This window comes from Watersipora subatra, chromosome 2, assembly GCF_963576615.1.
Source record: "Watersipora subatra chromosome 2, tzWatSuba1.1, whole genome shotgun sequence".
NCBI lineage: Eukaryota > Metazoa > Bryozoa > Gymnolaemata > Cheilostomatida > Watersiporidae > Watersipora > Watersipora subatra.
Window position 1 is genome coordinate 16,301,885 of NC_088709.1, and position 20,488 is coordinate 16,322,372.

Here is a 20,488-nt window from a genome sequence, read left to right on the forward strand (position 1 = left end):
GCTCACGTGCGAGCAACTCCATCTCCGCAGCGATAGTTGTTCCAAAAAGCCATAATTATAAGATATAAGCATTAACATCTTTTAACATCTCGTCGAATTTTTGGCAGAGGAAGTTAGCTTTTCTTGTAGTTTTAATATGGCATGAGTCATTTTATGAATATATCTACGTTCTAGCGTGGCAACAGTTTTTTTATACGTGCAACCAGTGATTGAGAATGTATACGAGCTGGCTGGCGTTTCTGCTGACTTTCCTGTTGTCAGAAAGCTCGTCCAAAGAACTGATTCAGGTTAATTTGGTAAGTGCTTTATAACCTTCAGTCTACTTCTTTGAAGGTTGGAATCTGAATTGCAATACATTATATGAGCTCGTATCCCTCTGGTGTTCCAATGTACGTAGCAGATTATACGATGTCATCGTATTTCGCCCTAAAATAAAAAAGAGGCTTTGCGATGTTATCAGTGCTGTCTTATCGGGGATAATTCCGGTTGTTTGCAGTACATCCAAAGTTATTACGATTGGTATTACAATGTGTAGCTGTGATTCAAGTATAAATGCCTTGGCAACTTTAATTTCTCGTAAATCTCGTAGAATACATCATACTGGACCACCTAGGGGTGTAAGGGGTATGCCTCATATGATAAATTAGGTTTTGCTTATTTTAATTCAGTTTTCTGAGTAGTTAATATAATATTAATGTTTGTTTGGTGTCAGTACAGGTAGAGTTAACCTGTTATATGTTGGCTCGTTCCTTTGAGCTCCCGCACTGTCCGTGGTAGGAAGCTATTGTGGTATGTATTTTTATTTGTCTGTAAGGAAGTGGGTTGTCCTTTGGATCTAGCTCTGGTTATCGTGTTGCTCTCCACGTTCATTAGCTCGTCATAGGATTTGACTAATGCCGGGTGAGTTTCTTCTTTGCTGAGTATTCTCATCAGAAGTCTTAAGCGCTGGTGCTGTCGTCTTATCTTTAGAGTTGGCAAGTCAAGCTTCGCTCGTGCTTCGCTTACTCCTCTAGTTCCTTTAATTTGAGCAATAAACCGAATAGCTTGATTCTGTACCATCTCTAGATTATTTACTTCGCGCTTGTTTGTAGGGTCCCAAGCAGCAGCAGCATACTCTAGGTGGGGAAGACATAGTGATTTGTACGCTAGTATTTTGGCTCTTTGTGGAGCCCAGTACAAAGCACGCTTGATGATCCCTAGTTGCCATTTGGCGGTGTTGATTTTTGAGTCTATATGTTTGGTGAATTTAAGATTGTCTTGTAGTGTCACACCTAGATACTTGCTGTCAGACACCTGTTCCAGAGTTATATTGTTAAGTTTATACGCTGGTACAGGAATAGTGTTGCTTGCATTGAAGATTATGATCTTGCTTTTACTCACATTGAAGGTCATACCCCATCTGTTTGCCCACAAACCTAATGAGTTGAGGTTGTTTTGGAATGAGTCTATGTCATTAGCATTTGATACCTCCTGGTATACCAGGGTGTCATCAGCAAAGAGAGATACTGGGCAGCTGACACTTTCTGGCAGATCATTGATAAATAGGAGGAAAAGAACCGGTCCTAGGTTAATTACTCGTGACACATGGTAGTTTTAGGATGACGCTATAGAGCTGTTCACTGGCGCCCCTCAAAGAGGTCACATATTATTGGTAACAGTCTTAAAACTCCCTAGACCAAATCAAACTCAAACAGAGTATTCAAAATGGACGAAAACAGACTGGGCAGCATTCGGTAGTATGCTGAGAAATGAATGCGAAGGAAGTATGCAAGCCTTTACAACGGAAGAAAATCCCTATGAAATATGGAAAACTTTCAAAGCCATATTACTGATATGCAAAGACAATTGGGTACCTAAAGGTAAAACAAACTCTCACAACAAACCATATTGGAACCCCACATTGTCAGCATTATCCAAACAGCTGAGAGCAACAAGGAAAGAATTTAAATATCGTTCTTCCTCTGCTAATGGATCAAAGATGGATTGTTTCAAGGAGCAATTCAATCTCGAACTGAACAAAGCCAAAAATGAGTACGTCGAAAAACAATCTAATGAACCAAACTCAGCAGACAATTCCAAATTTTGGAAAACATTCAAGAAAGTTTTCTATCACCAGGAAGATCGCTTAATAGGCGACCTGAAAGATAACCATGACAATATTTTACACAGTGATAAAAGCAAGGCAAAATATCTCTTTAACCATATATTTGGAGGTGGTCTCCTAAATATGAATGCAATGCCAATCCCCCAAAAACAAATCAAGGTATTCTAGCTGAAATGTAGAGAAATTTGTCTTACTTAATGAGCCCATCACAATAGCAGAGATAGAACTTGCTCTTAGAAAGCTGAAATCATCAAGAAAAAGTACAGACTTCGATGGCATTCACCCAAAAATACTAAAACAATCGAGTCCATTTCTTCTCATAGCTTTACACTGCTTATTTAACGCTGTTCTCAACACACAAATATGGCCATAGGACAAGCCAAACTTAGTAATATTCCTTAAAAAAGTCGATAAAGCAGACTACACTGATGTAGGATCATACCATCCCATAACCATCAGCTCCCATGTGGGAAAAACACTAGAAAGGATTTTAGAACAACGACTAAGAGCTAACATAGAAAATAATATATTATTACCAAACTCACAATTTGGCATCAGAAAAAACAGAGGAACATTGATGTACCTTCTTCAACTGATATCAGAAACACAACAATGCCTTAAAAAGAAGCGACACACTGCAGCCATTTTCTTAGACTTCAAAAGGCCTTTGATACTGTATGGTATCAAGGGATGGTATCTAGATTAGCTGTCCTTGGGGTCTCTGGTGCCTTCTTGGGGATCGTTGAATCATTTCTCACCACAAGAAATATTCAACTGAAGGTAAACAACTATATACACACACCACAAAAATGTACAATAGGATTTCCACAAGGCAGTGTTTTGCCTCCATTGCTTTTCATTATATACATACACGATATGCTACTACAAGTAGAAGGCACTGGTCTGCAATTTGTCGACGATTGTTCCATACTGATGTCAGATCATTCGTCATCAGAGCTTCAAGACATATGCAACAAAAATTGCACTATTTTCCAAGAATGGATGACAAGATGGAAATTAAAAATTAACTACCAAAAAACAGAATTAGTAGTTTTCCATGGTCATCTTTAACCCCAGTCATAAGAAACGAGAACATTGAAATTGTAGACTTCACAAAAATACTTGGAATCTGGGTAGATAGGGTCTAGAATTTAAGAAACAGATTAGCTACAGCATTAAGTCGTTTAATACAAAAATGAACATGTTAAAATCGTTTCTGTATTCAGGAATGAGCTGTCAAACAGCAAAAAAGATTCTCATTCATGGAATTATTCCCAAGGCTCTACATGCATGTTCTCTTTGGAACTTGACTAAAAAAGTCTCGCTGCATCCTCACCTCAAACTCCTTCTTGGAGCTCATTTAAATCCTTAGAATCATTACACGTTATTATTGGGATACCTCCGATAAATATTCAAATGACAAGAGAAAGGCTACAGTAATGCGGTGTCTGATTAAATCACATATGTTGCACATCATTACCGTTTCTCCTCACAGCTCACTGATAAAAGCATTAAAAGCTGATATCAGGAAGAGAATCTCCAGAAATGTAGATGTTGATAATATCGACTCTAAAGAACTCAGTAAAACAAACATTAACAATCTTACAAAATCAGAATGGCTGAGAAGATGGAAGATACAATTAGTTAATGGGAATTGCTCACTAGACCTAATTGCAACTCTCCTAGTAGACCATTTATTCAATAACCCAATACCGCTAGAGACAGAAAGGAAAACACTTGATGCACTGTGTGATCTGCTAACTGGTCATAGCAAGCTGCAACTATTCCAATATACCATTGGAGCAACCTATACACCTGTATGCACATGTTTGTTAGAAGACGAAACTAGTATACACTACCTCTACCAATGCTCAGACTATAACACTCCTCGACAACAGATATATCCTAACACTATGAAATGGGACACAGTTATTAAATTCATCGAAAAAACAACGCCTATACTATTAAAACTTCTTTACGTAAAGACAATACAATTATATAGTGCTACATAAATATACTCATGAAATAATATATGCATATATGTGAGTGTAAATATAAATTTATTTTATAAATCATGTAATATCAGGCCTGCAAATAGAGGCAATTTCTATTTTTTTTTCTTGTTGATTGTTTAAAATAAAGAATTAACTAACTAACTAAGGTAGTTTTACTTATAAAAGGAAAACTTATACTGTAACTACTTGACTAATATTCTGTCTGATACTGGTAATATGCAGATGCAATTAATAGTAACATCATCCTCAATAACGCTTGTCACACATAGCCTGACACACAGGCAGTAAATCTAGCTGTCATCCCGTGCTAAGAATTTTTGATTGTGTCTCCGAAATCAGAGTGACCTCGAAGTACTTCAAGCAATCGGTGGTCATTGCTTTTCTAACTCTGCTATACATTGAAACACAACAGCGTTCATCGAGTTAAATCTTCGAGCAAGTTCCTATGCATCGACCGTTTATACAGATAACTTTTGTTTAATTCATTTCGAGCTATTTCACATAGTCTCACCACAATTCCACAATGCACTGGCATGTCGAGCATTGCTCACATCAATCGGGCATCACTGCTTGGTTTTCAGGAGCAAAACTGGTTCTTGTCTAACAGCCTGTTCCGAAGCCATATGAAAACCGCCATTTAGAGTCAATGTAGGCTACGTAAACCGAGCTGTAGCCAACCAATACAAGTGATTGACTAGCTTAGATATTCATATAGAATGTGTCCATGATTTATTAGCACTTTAGTAAGAACACTATTGCCAGAGATAATTTAAATTTTTAAAAGGAGATTAATGCCTACGCAGCATAAGAATGTAAAACAGAAAACAATATTGTTCAAAAATTGATGAAAATGTACTAGAATTAAGTGTCAACTGTGAGTGTGAGAATAGAAGATTGTTAACAATGATTGATATTCAACATCTGCCTGAATGCTAGGTGGTTTCAACCTGGAAACAACAGGTAAGGATGTTATGCTCAAAAAGGCTACCGTTACCAACCTAAGGATGGCTGACCCTAAAATTACTACATCAAAAAGGGTTCTTTAAATTGGTATAACTTGTGGTCACCCCAAGCCAGTCATAAACAAAAAAAACGCAAGCATTCCACTTGAAAATTTTGTCACACTCAAAGCTCTCTAAAGGAAGTCTAGAAAACTTATTTTTTTTACTTTCTATTTTATTGTTTCTATTTGATTACTTATTTCATCTCCTACATTAAGAACAGTCACCCTTTCTGCAGGTTAGAAAGTATAACCTACATACATGTAGCTTTGCAACTAGCCAAGGTAAATTGCCCATCCATTTTAAAAATTTTGCACCCACCAATGTATTTTTTAAAGTTCAACCAATGGTTTGTTTAAGAAATAATAGATAAGATACTGTTTTCTTAGTTTATTGTTCCATTTGTTCTCAAATTTCTATATTTGACTGATTTTTTTACTGAACTAAATTTCTGATTTGTTTGACCAAATCTTGCTGACTTATTGCCATAAACAGGCCATCTCTTTTTACTTCAAGGTTTTTCGTCATGGTGATCGCTCACCCATAGAGATATATCCTAACGATCCGCACCAAGCCAATGAATGGCCAGAAGGTTTGGGAATGCTGACGCAGGTAGTTATGCATAGTTACAGAAGTTTGTCCTTTCTACTCATCGGAGATTTAAAGTTTCAACATTTAAAAGGCCGAAGTATTTAAAATATTGAGTTTTGACATTATTTGTAGATTGGGAGAGAACAACAGACCCGCCTTGGTAAATATCTAAGGCAGAGATACAGTAACTTAACAAGTAGAATATTTAACAGCAATGAGGTAAGCAGGCTTTGATAATAACCTTATATTGTCGTCAATGTTTGGTTTATGCACATCAAATACTTTGTTCAACCCTTGTCCTATCAGGTGTGCGCATTATACATGTAGCATTCCCAAGTACAATCAAACCTCTACACAGAAAATTAATGCAGTCAGGAACCTGCTTCCTATGTTAAAACTCTCCTTCATGTCAACAAATATTTTCTCTAGAATACATTCTATTTCATTCAATTTGTTCCACAGGCCAAAACCTAATTGTCAATGCTTCAGGTACTTACGTCTAGCATTACAACAAACTCATGAGAAACGATGTAAAAACTTAATGTAAAAAACTTGATTCTATATAAAAAGCTCAATTAATAATGTTACCATAGTAACTAATAAAAGACATCCATTTTTTCTTTACCATCGATACATGATAAACAGGATTGTAGGTTTGGTATTGCTTAGTTTCAGAGTTTGAGGTGGTGATACAGATACGAAATTTAACATATTCCAACTCATTTTAAGTGAAATTGAAACTAACTTAGCTTATGTGTTTTATGTTAGCTTTTTACATTATATTGGTAATTGTCACCAGACTTTTCACTTACAAAACCACATTGTTTAGGAAATTTTCTAAAGTTGTATAAGAGATACTTGGGAAGGAAGGCAAATATTTGCTCATACCTTACATCATATGTTTAAAAATGTGTATGGTGAGGTTATTGTTGGTGGGCATATGGCTGTCACCTAAAGTTTGTTGTTCTTGATTTAAGAATAGCTCTATACATACAGAAGTATGATGTGATGCTACTTAATAAATTAATTCATGAGTTGAAAAGCTATTCTACATGCACTATGTGGTTCTTAAAGATATACATCAGGAGCTCAGACACAGACCGAACTTTGATGAGTGTCTATAGCAATTTAGCTGGTCTCTACAACACATCTGTGGAATGGGATGGAAGATACATAAGTTGGCAGCCTCTGCCAGTGCATACCGTACCTGCAGAGATGGATGAGGTCAGCTTACTAAACCTTTTGTCAGCATCTATTTATGATGTTACACGGAGTGCCTCGGGTTGTGTTATGTAAGAATATTTGTGGAGGTACTCTGAGTGCGCAGGTACTCCATGAGTGGGAAGCTACTCCATGAGTGGGCAGGTGCCACATGAGTGGGCAGGCACGCCATGAGTAGGCAGGTATTTTATGAGTGGGCAGGTATTCCATGAGTAGGCAGGTATTCCATGAGTGGGCAGGTACTCCATGAGTTGGCAGGTCCTCCATGAATGGGCAGGTGCCACATGTGTTGGCAGGTGCCACATGTGTGGGCAGATGCCACAGGAGTGGGCAGGTACCACATGAGTGGGCAGGTGCCACGTGAGTTGGGAGTTTCATGTGAGAAAAGAAAATGATTGTGCCCTGCTGCTCTTCAATTTATAAGACTGTTTCACTAGTAACACACAGCTAAATATCTTTTCTTTCCAATCTTTTCATTTATTCAGTTTCAAAGCAAACTATTGGCAATGTCATACACCTAACATTGGTGAAAATTTACTGTCAAAAACTATTGCATGTGCTATATTTCACTGAAATCAGTTTGTAACAAAAAAATCAAGTCACTCGGCATTAATTTGTTATTTATACAACTTAAAACAATTGTACTCCTTTTGGGCATTCTGCAGCACTTATCAAAAATTATATTGTTACTCAGAAAAAATTTAATCACTGTGAAGGCCGAATAAAAAAATTGACATGTAACAGCAAAACATTAAATACATGTAAATCCTTGAAGATTTGCTCATGTAACTAAAAATTCAATATTCCTTTTTAGAGCAGCTAATCAACACACAGTGTGAGTTTCACTGTAAAGTGAGGCGTGAAGCATTACAAATCGTAAGCAGTTTGAGATCTGAGTATACAACTTTACACAGAGTTGGACTATTAAATAGGATAACCCAGCGCAAACCTGTTTACACATCTAGGAAAAATATAGATTTCTATCATTGAATATTTCAGCAACACTTGGACATAAACTTCATCTCAGACTCTGTACTAAACGTCAATATTTTAATCAATTTGCTAGTGTGCATGACTGCTTAGTGTATAAAAATCAGTTTAAAGCGTACCAATCTGCAACTTACAGCATTTATGATATGAATAATTTTATTACTATTTTATGGGCAACTCCTGTCATTAATGAGAGCCGCTCCATTGTAAGATTTCACTTGTTTTGTGGATCGTCCAAGATCTGGTGTTTGGGGCTGCCACAACTCTCCCTCCTCCCGGGCATTCTGTAATAATATTGCAGCTGTGAGTAACAAACAATTGGTTTACAATGTTTTGTACCAGGAGGGCTGCTGTTCTTTACTATTTCAAGTATGTAATAAGGCTTCTCCGCTTCTCAATTACAGCTTCTGAAGATGTCGAGACCTTGTCCAAGATACGGTAAGTTGAGGAAGAAAGTGACATCTCCTGCTATGGAGAAACTTGCAGCTGACTACTCACAACTGATTCAGTTAGTGCTGAGATTGACAGGCTACAAGGAGGATGATGCTAAAACTTTTACCTTACTTTCACACATAAGAGATGACTTGTTCTGTAAGGTGGGTCCCTTCCTATCAATTATCCTATATTTTTAGCCACAAGCTGTTTATTTTATCAGATTAGCTGTTCCTTGAGCGGGGTTAAACGCTCATATCATGCGTTACACATGGAATAGTAAGTGTTCAATAGCATGGTATAACGGGAATATTTGCGTTTTTAATTGATGTTTTACTCATATGTTAGTTGTAACTTACAGGAAATACTAAAACGGTTTTTTGTTTAGAAATGTCTGAATGGGCACATTTGGAAGGTTTCACACGTTTATATTAGACATACCTTTTAGATAAATCACAGCAGGAGAAACTCACATATCTTCACAAACAGAATTTAGCTAGAACTGATATGGTGAAGTGTGGTTTTACTTAGATTCAGTAGGAAAACTGAGGTGGTATTGCAGGCAGCTCACAACATCTCTTGGCCCGAGTGGGCTAACTGGCGGAACAGCACCTGCGCTACAGGCACCGACATTGCTTGCTTCAACAAAACCATCTTTGAAATTCTGTCTGACATCCATGTCTATGACTTCTACAATCAGACTGTTAACTCACCGCTACTACATAAATTTATTGGTGGTAAGTATGGCTAGTGTGTTTACAATACATATCAATGCTAGCTTTTGTCACAAATCATAGGGCTGGGAAATAGAATTTTAAAAAATATTTCTCGATTTTGGAAAGGTTTTTAAAGGTTACCACTGCTGAGAAGTTGAGCTTTTTTTCTTATTTGAAAAGCCAATAGGATGAGTTTTGGATGTTTTAGAATAAATTAGGCGATTTACATGTGTTTTGCTATTTGTATAGCATGAAATCCCTATAACGTAAATGTTCCAGGGACGAATTATTTACGTTTTAGGTGCTACTGTATTTAGATAAATTTCAAATATTTTATTTTTTTAGTTAAAAGCGTTCAAGTTGTAACAGCCTGTGTAATAGCAGTGAATGGTTTGCGATGACAATAATATTTTTCCAGATCATAATGCAGTATTTGCTCTCTATCAAAGCTTATCATGTAAGCTTAGTGCTTAATATTCAGAAACTAGGATGTAGACCATAGTCACCCTCAAGTCACCTTCAAGATACTTAGGCTTTTACTGTTTGTTTAGGCTTCTGTACATTGTGTCATATCTTTTCAGTTTTCCGAGATGTTGATGTTACCGAAACATTTTATCCTCATTTAATATAAATTTCTACCTAATTAGCCTAGAATTTTTTGATTTGATTTTAGGTCCTTTGGTGGTGGAAATACTCGACAATATCTTCCGGAAGTTGGATGATATGATCAACACCCCTCAGCTTTATATTTATTCTGCAGTAAGTTATTCTATTTAGTGTTAAGCTGGCTGTGTTTATGTTCTGATATACAGTAGATGGTGGCTTTGCTAGGCACACTAATCTTTTAAACTCGTATTATGCATATTTTCAGATTGAATGTTTACCAAATTATTGCTATCTTAATAAGAAAGATTAACAAAAGGGGATTAAGTGATAAAGTACGTTAAAAAGTTGAACATAATCATAGACGTGTTGTCAGAGTTGATCATTCATCCTAAAACATAGCAGAGATGTCACAAAATGTCCCATCATTTATGCAAGTTGCACTTCATAGCTCTGGAACTACTATTTTGAAAGCAGTAAATTTTATATTATCTGAAAGCCAAGAAAATACTGCAATCAATTAATTAAAAATTTTTTATAATAGGAGCAAATGTGCATGTGTAGTTGGCATCAAATAACTCTAAATGTCAAATTATTATTTATGGACACGCCCATATATACCTTAAAACCTCTATTTGAACGCCATTTCAACCATTCCCCTATAGTGGCGTTTTATTAGTGGTGACATTCAAAAAGACTATAGCTCTTTATTCTTGACTAGCTCAACAGAATTTGATGAAGATAAATTTAACCCTTTGACTGGCGAAGAAGTGATGTTAATGTCACCCACTGTAAAATCTATCTTTGAACGCCACCTTTATTCAAACGCCACCTCTATTTGTCTGCCACTATGGGGGAAGGGTTGAAAAATAGAGTGCCACCCTTTTAATTGACCGCCACTTTTATTTGACCACCAGCCACTACTTGTCATTCTTGATCTTTACAAACCCATAATATGAAGTGATCAGTAGAAAAGTGTCTACAAAACTGTATTAATAATGATTCGATTGCATCAATAACAAATAATTCGTTTGTTGTTTCTGTTCATATCAAAGTCCATTTTTCAACTCCTAGTTTTTATGGTTTTTTTGTCAAAACTTTGAATGCAACACCATAGAAATAATGAGTAACTGTACCAGGCTGATCGTAATGGTAGTTTCTTTCTTAACGCAGTCTTGATACTTCGATGTATGCGTAAAAGTTTTCGAATTTCAAAATGGAATTTGTAGTATTTTAAGGCTTATTTTAGGCTTTTTAATTACATGCGGTTTCTTTTTATTCGCATGAGAAGCGTATGCATGTATTCTAAAGTGCATCGCGTAAAAGTTTTGCTCTACCAAACATTATTCAACTCATAAATTTCCAGATTTATAGTATATTATTTGATAGCATCACTGCGGTAATCTGAACATGGCTTATAATAGATTGACATTCCTAACTTCTCTTCTACTGCTCATAGAAGCCAGTTTAGGATGCAAACTGTAGCAACCGTATCAATGAGTGCAATGAGCTTTTATGCAACCTTGTTGAATATAATTATAAAATGAAAATATTTTTTTCAAATTTGGATTGAAATAAAAAACTTGAAAGCTTTTACAAATTGCAACGCAGGCTATAACATCATCTTTCATAGGAGACTACTCATCTCCTACACCATTCAGCATTCTACCCGGTGATAATTCTACCTCATGCTAGCTGTGGCCAACCCCTTTAGCAGCTCTCATTCACTTTATATTTTTAATAAGCGTTTTAATAATACTTCAAATTTGGATTGAAATAAAAAGCTTTAAAGCTTTTACAAATTGCAACGCAGGCTATATCATCGTAGGTTAATTGCAAGCAATAGGTATCAACTGGTAGAGACATGTATTAGCATGTCTCTACCAGTTGAACTGCACTATCATGTCACTATAGTAATACATGAGTGTTATCATATGTCACTCTAGGACTAGATGATAGTGATATGATATGTCACCATAGGAATACATGATAGTGTAGTTCATTGCTTCTCCATGCGTATTCATTTAAAGATCTACAACATGTCGGAGGTAAGTTAGCGAATTTCTTGCATACAAAAGGATTAATGGCGTACCACCCGAAGGAGAGTAAAAAATATAGGTGACATTCGATTTGCCCATGAAAAGGTTAAATTTATCTTCTCAATATTCTGACGAGGTGCTTAAAAAATATAAAGTCACCCTTAGTTTTAGCGTCACCTCTAATGAAGCCCTGTCCTAAGAGAAGGGTTAAAAAATAGAGTGAAATGGCGTTCCAATAAAGGTTTCTTTTAAAAGGTTTCAACAAAGGTATATTTTACACTCTCCATTGGGTGGAACGACATTAATGCCGTCGACGTCAGCACTTTTGCTAAAATGTTCTTTCATATACGTCAAAGTATCAAACAATATTATCGATAAGTATCGAAAAATGTTTCTCATCGTTCTTCAAAACGCTAAAGTCTCTAAGTCTGACTGTAAACCACATTATGGATGAATCTGAAGACAATTGATCAGATTTAAACCTTAGTGACTTCGAATAATATTGTAGTTCTGATGATTGTGGCAATCAATATCCTCAAGTACACCGTCACTAAAACCATGACAACCACTACAGCAACAACAACAGAATTACTCGTTATTGATAAACATAATTAGTATTATTATAAACATTGAAGTATTCAGGGCAGTATCCACCTGTTTGAAAATGGTACTGCGGGGAGAGTCCAAGAGGAGAACTGAGCGCCTTCTCGGTGGAGGGAGGGGGTCCAGGGGTCCTCCCCGGGAAATTTTTTAGTATAACTAGTCAAAATGGTGCAAATCTAGCACACTTGGCTCCTGATGGGGCACATGTTCTAACAGCAAACTTGACATTATAATCCAGTTTCTAAATATAAAATTGTGTATTGAGATTGTCTTTAACAACGCTTATTAAAAATATAATGTAAATGAGAGCTGCTAAAGGGGTTGGCCACAGCTAGCATGAGGTAGAATTATCACCGGGTACAATGGTGAATGGTGTAGGAGATGAGTACTCTCCTATGCAATAATTTAATTAAATAATATTGTGGAGTTAAAAAGTAAAATTAATAGAGCACCATGTTAAAAATAATGCACTTATACTATAGTCTATAATACTGAGCAAGTAGTAATAGATTTAAGTTTGTGCTATGCATGTTACATGCATAGCACAAACTTAAATTTATTTCTATGAACAAAATCTGTTGTACATAAGCATTCATTTACATATCTACTACTACAAAAAATACAACCATGTACAATTGTCTCTGAATGAAATGCTTGGAAGCATTCCTTTCGATAGAGTCCAACACTATAACGTTGCCGTGCGAGCTACCATAACGATCGTTTTTCTCTGTATATTCCAAGTATAATAAAAGTCTAAAAGGTTTACATCACTTCTATCATATGAACTATTGTTATTCTAATCACACCAAAAATCACTTACGATCGGAGGATCAAATAATATTTTATTTTACCGTTTTGAAAGTCGAGCCGATGTTGACTGGTATTTTCAGCTTTTATTCTTTTCCAAGAAGGCACGATTTCTTTAGCACAAAGCAACGCCTTTCAAATAATCGTTTCATATCTTAATTTATCGACTAATATCTTGTTGATGATATTTGAAACTTACTAGCATTCATATCCTTTGTTTAACGTTACGAGACGGCAGCTTTATAAACGTCTACCGAAAGCGTAAATGCCGTTTCCCCGCGCAACCGATAAACGACAATTTGGTCATTTTCCCTGCCGAAGTGTTAAAATCAAGCAAAAATGACGTGAATTCCAGGATTTTTAGCCTCAAAAAATGGTACTGCCATGGCAGTAGCTGCAGTATAGGAGGATACGGCCCTGGAAGTACTGTTATAATTATTATAACAGTACTAGTCATTATCAGTACAAGTACGCTCGCCAGTCCTGTGCACTGTGAGAGATCATCATGAGTAATCAGTATATGAAGAATTATCTAATTAATGTTTAGGGCTTTTGAATGGTGTAATAGTAATGTTGTAGCGTTTCAATAAGATACCCTGGGTTTGACGCCAGTGTGAAGCAATCTTTTTTTTAATGTATTTCTCTAATTTGATACAACCTAATATTTGTCGGAGGGATATCTAAATCGTCATAACTTTAGAACCACATGGTCTATAAAAAATACTTTTATATCAAACTAATCATAAAATTTCACATTAGCTGATGCTATGAAGAACACTACAAAAGCATTGCAGAACGAGAATGAACACTTTTTCAGCCATTTTTGAAAAGACCGTGAGCATGTCTGAGTCAGACAATTTATCGATATTATTACAGTTTACGGCAGTATTATTATTGATAAAATATGAATAATCACTCTCAGTAGTCCTATTATTCAATAACAATCACCCAAAGTCCATAGATCTAAGATTATTAAAATTTGTAGCTGTAATGCGTCTAGCATGACTGGTCATCGCTAGCGATGAATTGCAATAAAAATAAAGGATTTTGTAAAGTGAAACTACGCTCAGGATGGGTTGTTAACATATTTTTATTGGCTCATTGCATGCAGATAGTTGTTTTCCTTTGTTCAAGTACAAATACGACAGGTTGGAGTGCTGGGCTGTAAATCAGAGTACTCGAGTTTAATACCCGTGTGAGGCAATTTTATTCCTAACGGTCTTGGCGTGACTTCAGATGGGCACCGCTCTTATTATGGTATAGATTGTTTTGTAGACACTTTTTCTACTCTTCTCTTTCTATTATGGGTTCAAAGATCAAAGAATGTCAAAGTGGCAATCAATTTGAAGTCGCTTTCAATTGAAGGGTAGTACTCTATTTTTCAACACCATCTATAAGGACGTTCTATTAGAGGTGGCGTTCAAATAAAGGTGGCATTCAAATTGTGGTTTACAGTAGTTCGTTAAGACCTGTGGTCTTCGCTTAACAACTTAGCTAATCGTGTATTGTCTGTGCTATCAAAACAATGAGCTGATTGCTCTTTCTGTAGCATGACCATACAGTGGCAGCATTTTTAGCTGCCCTCGGAGCCTACAACACCATGATGCCCGAGTACACTGCGACTGTGATGCTGGAGATCTATAGAGTTGATGATAATGACCATGTGGTCGAGGCATACTACAAGAATATTACTGACAGTAATATTACATACACTCTTAATATTTCCGGTGAGCAACTGCTACGTCTCTCCTTAGCACAGCACTGTTCTGTCAGAGGTGGCTCGAACTGCATGTATAGTCTACTTGCAACTATAGTCAACTAGGCTAGTTGACTATAGTTGCCACCTCTAGCAAAACTTAACACTTTCGATCCAGAAATGAAAAAATAATTTGAAATTAAAATTTTGACAGCCGAAGCAATATTTGTATTTACAAAGTTATAATAATCTCTTGAGGTAGAAACCACCTAATTAAAACTTATCTGAGTTTATAACACAATGCAGAAATACATGTACATCACTATAAGTTGGTTATGAGTTTATAACACAATACAGGAATACATTTACATCACTATAAGTTGGTTATGAGTATATAACACAATACAGGAATACATGTACATCACTATTAGTTGGTTATGAGTTTATAACACAACACAGGAATACATGTACATCACTATAAGTTGGTTATGAGTTTATAACACAATACAGGAATACATGTACACCACTATAAATTGGTTATGAGTTTGTAACACAATACAGGAATACATGTACATCACTATTAGTTGGTTATGAGTTTATAACACAATACAGGAATATATGTGCATCACTATACGTTGGTTATGAGTTTATAACACAATACAGGAATACATGTACCTCACTATAATTTGGTTATGAGTTTATAACACAATACAGGAATACATGTACATCACTATAAGTTGGTTATGAGTTTATAACACATTACAGGAATACATGTACATCACTATTAGTTGGTTATGAGTTTGTAACACAATACAGGAATACATGTACATCACTATTAGTTGGTTATGAGTTTATAACACAATACAGGAATACATGTACATCACTATTAGTTGGTTATGAGTTTATAACACAACACAGGAATACATGTACTTCACTATAAGTTGGTTATGAGTTTATAACACAATACAGAACTACATGTACATTACTATAAATTGGTCAGCTGATGCCATAGCTACAGGTATTTTGTGTTGTGTTATGTTTTGTGAGTAAAGAACGCTTTATTATCTGGTTTAAGATAAGTTTAAGACTTTGTTGAATGTAACACCATCTTTGTTAACCAATACCAAGAATTATAATATAGTGTTGACAAGTTGTAAATCTGATCTTCACTGATGAGAAGTATTAAATCATTGATCTAGTAATAATCTACAATTAACCAACTTTGCATTAGCAAAGTTATATATTTATCATTTTATTATAATTTCTATGACCTTGTTGGCTTCATGCACTGGTCATAAATAAAGTTCATATTTATTCATTCATATATTAGCAATTTATATTATGGCTGTAATAGCTGCCCAAATATAACCAATTGTTACAACTCTTTATATTCGTTGTTTTTGGATGCAGGCTGTAGCGCAAATAGTTAAAAGGCATTAAGAAATCATACAAAAATGATTACCGTACTGCAACTATTGTTGCCAAAGTTTTTTACTTGTTATACCCTGCCAATTGTTCTTGTTTTAATGTTTGTGCTTGTCTGTGTAGTGTGAAGGAGATATTGTATTTGTTATTAAATATAGGATACCATAGGTTTTGAATTTTTAGATGCCTAATAACATTATCTGTATATTTATATTAACTTTTATAAATTTTGACACTTTATTATAACCAGTTGAAAAAATAATTTTATTAGTTTGAACTTGGCAACCAGCCAACCTAATTCACAACCAGTTAACTAAATTTACAGCCAGTTAACCACTTTCACAACCAGTTAACCACATTCACAACCAGTTAACTAAATTTACAGCCAGTTAACCACATTCACAACCAGTTAACCACATTCACAACCAGTTAACTAAATTTACATCCAGTTAACCACATTCACAACCAGTTAACTAAATTTACAGCCAGTTAACCACATTCACAACCAGTTAACTAAATTTACAGCCAGTTAGCCAAATTCACAACCAGTTAACCACATTCACAACCAGCTAACTAAATTCACAGCCAGCTGACCACATTGAAAACCAACCAATCAGCTTGCACACACAACTGGTCTATGTTCCACATGTGGATGTTGGCAGTTGACGGTAACAGATAATCCATACACACACAATCTGAGAAAAATGACTGCTACTTGAGATCATAAATTGAAGGATTGCAAATGAATGCGGCCAACAACTGACTCATAGTAGCTTTTTAGTCTCCGGTTCAAACTCACGCCTAGTACTAAAATAATTTACAGAAAGTTTATCCTTCACCTTCATCAAGTAATAATAAGGTAATGTAATCATCAACTAGGATGGATGCCCGAATAAATATAAATATTTATCAGAATTGTATGTTAATCTTCCTAAAGCATACCTTGGGTCAGCACATGCAGATATCTCAAGTTGACTAGAACATCTATGAAAAGCATACTATGTATTGAATAATGTATAGCTTTTATAATAGATATGTCATAGAAGTACAATAATGTTGATACACTGGGAAATACAGTGTTTTATTCGACCAGCTATAGAGCTTAAAAATCTAATGACAAATACTTTAGGCAGCCATTGATAGCATTAAAAATGCATTTTATTAAACTATGTTCATAATAATTAAAGATAGAAAACTAAATTTAATGTAAACAAATCACTTTATGAAATAATAGGGCTCAATAAAAACAGATTTTGATTGTAACTTTACCACGGAGACACAAAAATAGTGTTAGTAGTGTAGGTAGTATATAGTAAATAGTGTAGGTAACAATTACAATAAAGATATAGAGTGTAGCCCACCTTAAATTATTTAAATGAAGCCTCAACTAACTTGACTCATTAATTCTTTGTTGTTTTTATATTTCTTATATTGTATTTTCACTGGTCCCTCATTCACTTACAAAACTGCAATGTTTCTGACACTTCACAAGTTGTTTAGTGGAGATTAACATTGTGTATCAAGTGAAACATTCATTCATATTTAGTGTCGAATGTTAAAAATAACCATATAAGGTATTGATTGTGAAGAAATATTTGACTGTTTTAACAGTTTTATAGTTACATAGTTATAGCGTATCATTTCCATTCTTATTGCTGTTGGCTCAATATTTGTCAGACAAACATACAACCATTTATATAACTTGGTTATACCTTATTTATAAATCAATAATTATCAGAAAAAATATAACCAATTAATATGAGTCTCAGCCTCTGTGGAAGACATGTGAAATAAAGCTTTTAAAATTTATTGAACAAGGTTAAGAAATGTTCAAGTTTTGTAGCATTAATAGGTGTATGAAGTACAAGCTTAGCACACTTTTTTCCTTTGTTTCTTGACAGTCTTTCTAATTTTAATGTTGCTTCATATCCTTAGCTCTCATATATCATCAGATGCACCATAGGCTGAGTGTTTGATATCATGGTACTACCAGACTTAATGCAGCCTGTATACTTGCACTAGAAATTACTTACTTGATTTTGAATAGAACTTCAAGGCTACTAGAGATTTATTGATATGCCAAATCAAAAAATATTATGAAAATATGCTTTGTTGTGAATTTTTATTGAAATATGACAAATCACCAAATTTTATGAAAATTCGCTTTGTCGTGAAATCGTAATAAAATATGCCATATCACAAAATTTACTAGAGGTTTTATATCTACTTTAACAGGTTGCCCACAGCCCTGTGGTCTCACTACCTTTAACAACCTCTTCTCTTCCTACCGAATAGATTGGGATGAGGCATGTCGTGATGTCATAGGCTTTACTAAAAGTAAGTTGGTCACGGTCTATTAGGCGTCCTTCGCTCAATGCTGGTCTGTCGGTCGCTCGGTCTTTGTCGAAATACTCGAGTTGATATTTTACTTATGAGGTTGTTAGTATGCATGTTATACTCCTTGGGACTTTGCAGATGAGCTAGAAGTTATGGCTTTCTGTCTGACGTTTATCTGTCTCCTCGGAGTCGTAGCTCTCGTATGCTTGGCCAGAAGGCGTCGCAAGTACCACCATTATGCTAGAGTTGAAACATAGCACTGATGACAGGATATGGTGGTGAAGAGTCCATCTTTAAGATGAGGATCCCTTTCAGGCAGCTACACATGTATGAACATATAAAACATAAAACAAAACTTCTTAAGTAGGCAAGGTGACCCAGCAATGCATGCTAGGTTATGTTACTCAGGGCATGTGAGTATGTATTAATATATATCACATGTTTATTTACTGTCCATCTTACTATCATCATCTCCTCTCCATCATACATGTAGTTCTTTTTAATCTGAACTTTGGTCTCTTTTCGCTAAGCGTGAGCATGCCTATGTGCTCACATTTTGCCTAATTCATTGGCACACAGATTCAAATGCGGTAAACTAATTCAGTTTGTTTGGTAATTTCACCTCAACTTTTTAGGAACCTGTCTTAGCTGAGTCGTCGTTAAACAAGATCGTTGTTAAGTGAGAAGCAACTGTAGTCTTGTTTGTTCATCGTCACGTCTTTTATGTCTGTCTGGCATTTGGTAGTGAGAAGTTTACGCCCTGCTCATCAAATGCTTTGGTAGCGATTTTAATAGCAATAGCGGCTCAGTAAGAAGATAAAAAATAACCCAAATAATTGTTAATCAAGCTCAAGATTATTAATCAAGAAGAAGTTGTCTCCTCTTTTATTTTAGCCGGTGTTAAGAAAGGCAGACAACTCTTATCCGAGCCAAAATTCCAACAATTCAACTTAAATGTTTAGTGAGCCTGTTGTAATTTACCAAGGATTTGTTTGTATTTCTATTAAGCTGAGCCTAAATATTATTTGACATAAATAAATTTAAAACTAGATTCGCGGCACTTTATAAACTTAAGGTGTCATTTTGCAACATTTGTTTCTACAGTGAGTCTCTGTAGTTTGTCCTTCTTAAGGTTTTTGTAAGAGAGTGTGCCAGAAATAAGCAAGGCAAGCATAAACTCAGCTAGCTAAAAATAACAATATACTTTAACTCCTATTGTGAGTTTGGTACAGATGAAGTGCTGGCTTAAAGTGCAAAGATTATGGCAATTGTATCGTGTTGTGCAAACTAGTTAATAATTATCAAATATTTTAATTTTTAGATTCTTTTGTGCTTTTGTTGGTTTGTGTTTATTGTTAAATTTATAATCTTTGCCATGATTACATGCTAAACATCTATATTTTATGTTTACATTTTTCTCTTATGTTTTTGTGGCAGGAGTTAGGCCTTTATATAGGTATCATTATGAATCACTATTCTCATGCAGTGCATATCCTGCATAGGTGCTAGGAAGTATTTTATTATTATATTAGCTTTTGTGCTAAAAGTCATTTTTATTTTAATGCTATATTATTTTAATATAGTATTTTTCATGTAATATTTTAATAATATTGTTTTAATACAATAGAGTTTTAATATTATGAGATGTTTATTAGATCGGCTAGGTTTTGTAATAAAAAATTATAATGTTATAATCAATCATGATTTTTAACCACAGCTATTCAGTTGGTAATGCATCATGGGTCTGTCTAGTGGTTTACTGTAGCTAGGTGTCTGTTGATAGTAGGAAACTGTCTCTATTAAATCTTTCAGCAGGGGAATCGCTGTAGTAACTTCACAGCACTCACTCATCAAATGTTAGGAATAGGAGACTTTATTAATACTAAGACAATACGCAGGCTTTTGTTC

General features: G+C 35.1%; 1 protein-coding gene across 1 annotated transcript; it reads left to right on the plus strand.

Annotated features, from left to right (window-relative positions):
• On the plus strand, positions 1–20,268 carry LOC137387328 (prostatic acid phosphatase-like). Its single transcript, XM_068073713.1, has 10 exons — positions 1–296; positions 5,637–5,732; positions 5,844–5,930; positions 6,786–6,935; positions 8,327–8,518; positions 8,917–9,091; positions 9,744–9,829; positions 14,672–14,849; positions 18,479–18,580; positions 18,719–20,268. Exons 1-10 carry the CDS (start codon positions 216–218, stop codon positions 18,835–18,837), a joined length of 1,266 nt encoding a protein of 421 aa, XP_067929814.1. The 5' UTR covers positions 1–215; the 3' UTR covers positions 18,838–20,268.
• The last annotated feature ends 220 nt before the right edge of the window (positions 20,269–20,488 follow it).

What these genes read in the sequence shown, in the direction of transcription:
- LOC137387328 (XM_068073713.1), top strand. Translation starts at nt 216, where the DNA reads ATGTATACGAGCTGGCTGGCGTTTCTGCTGACTTTCCTGTTGTCAGAA. An exon ending in AACTGATTCAGGTTAATTTG is followed by an intron (nt 297 to 5,636) that starts GTAAGTGCTTTA and finishes TTTTACTTCAAG; the next exon opens with GTTTTTCGTCATGGTGATCG. An exon ending in ACTACATAAATTTATTGGTG is followed by an intron (nt 9,092 to 9,743) that starts GTAAGTATGGCT and finishes ATTTGATTTTAG; the next exon opens with GTCCTTTGGTGGTGGAAATA.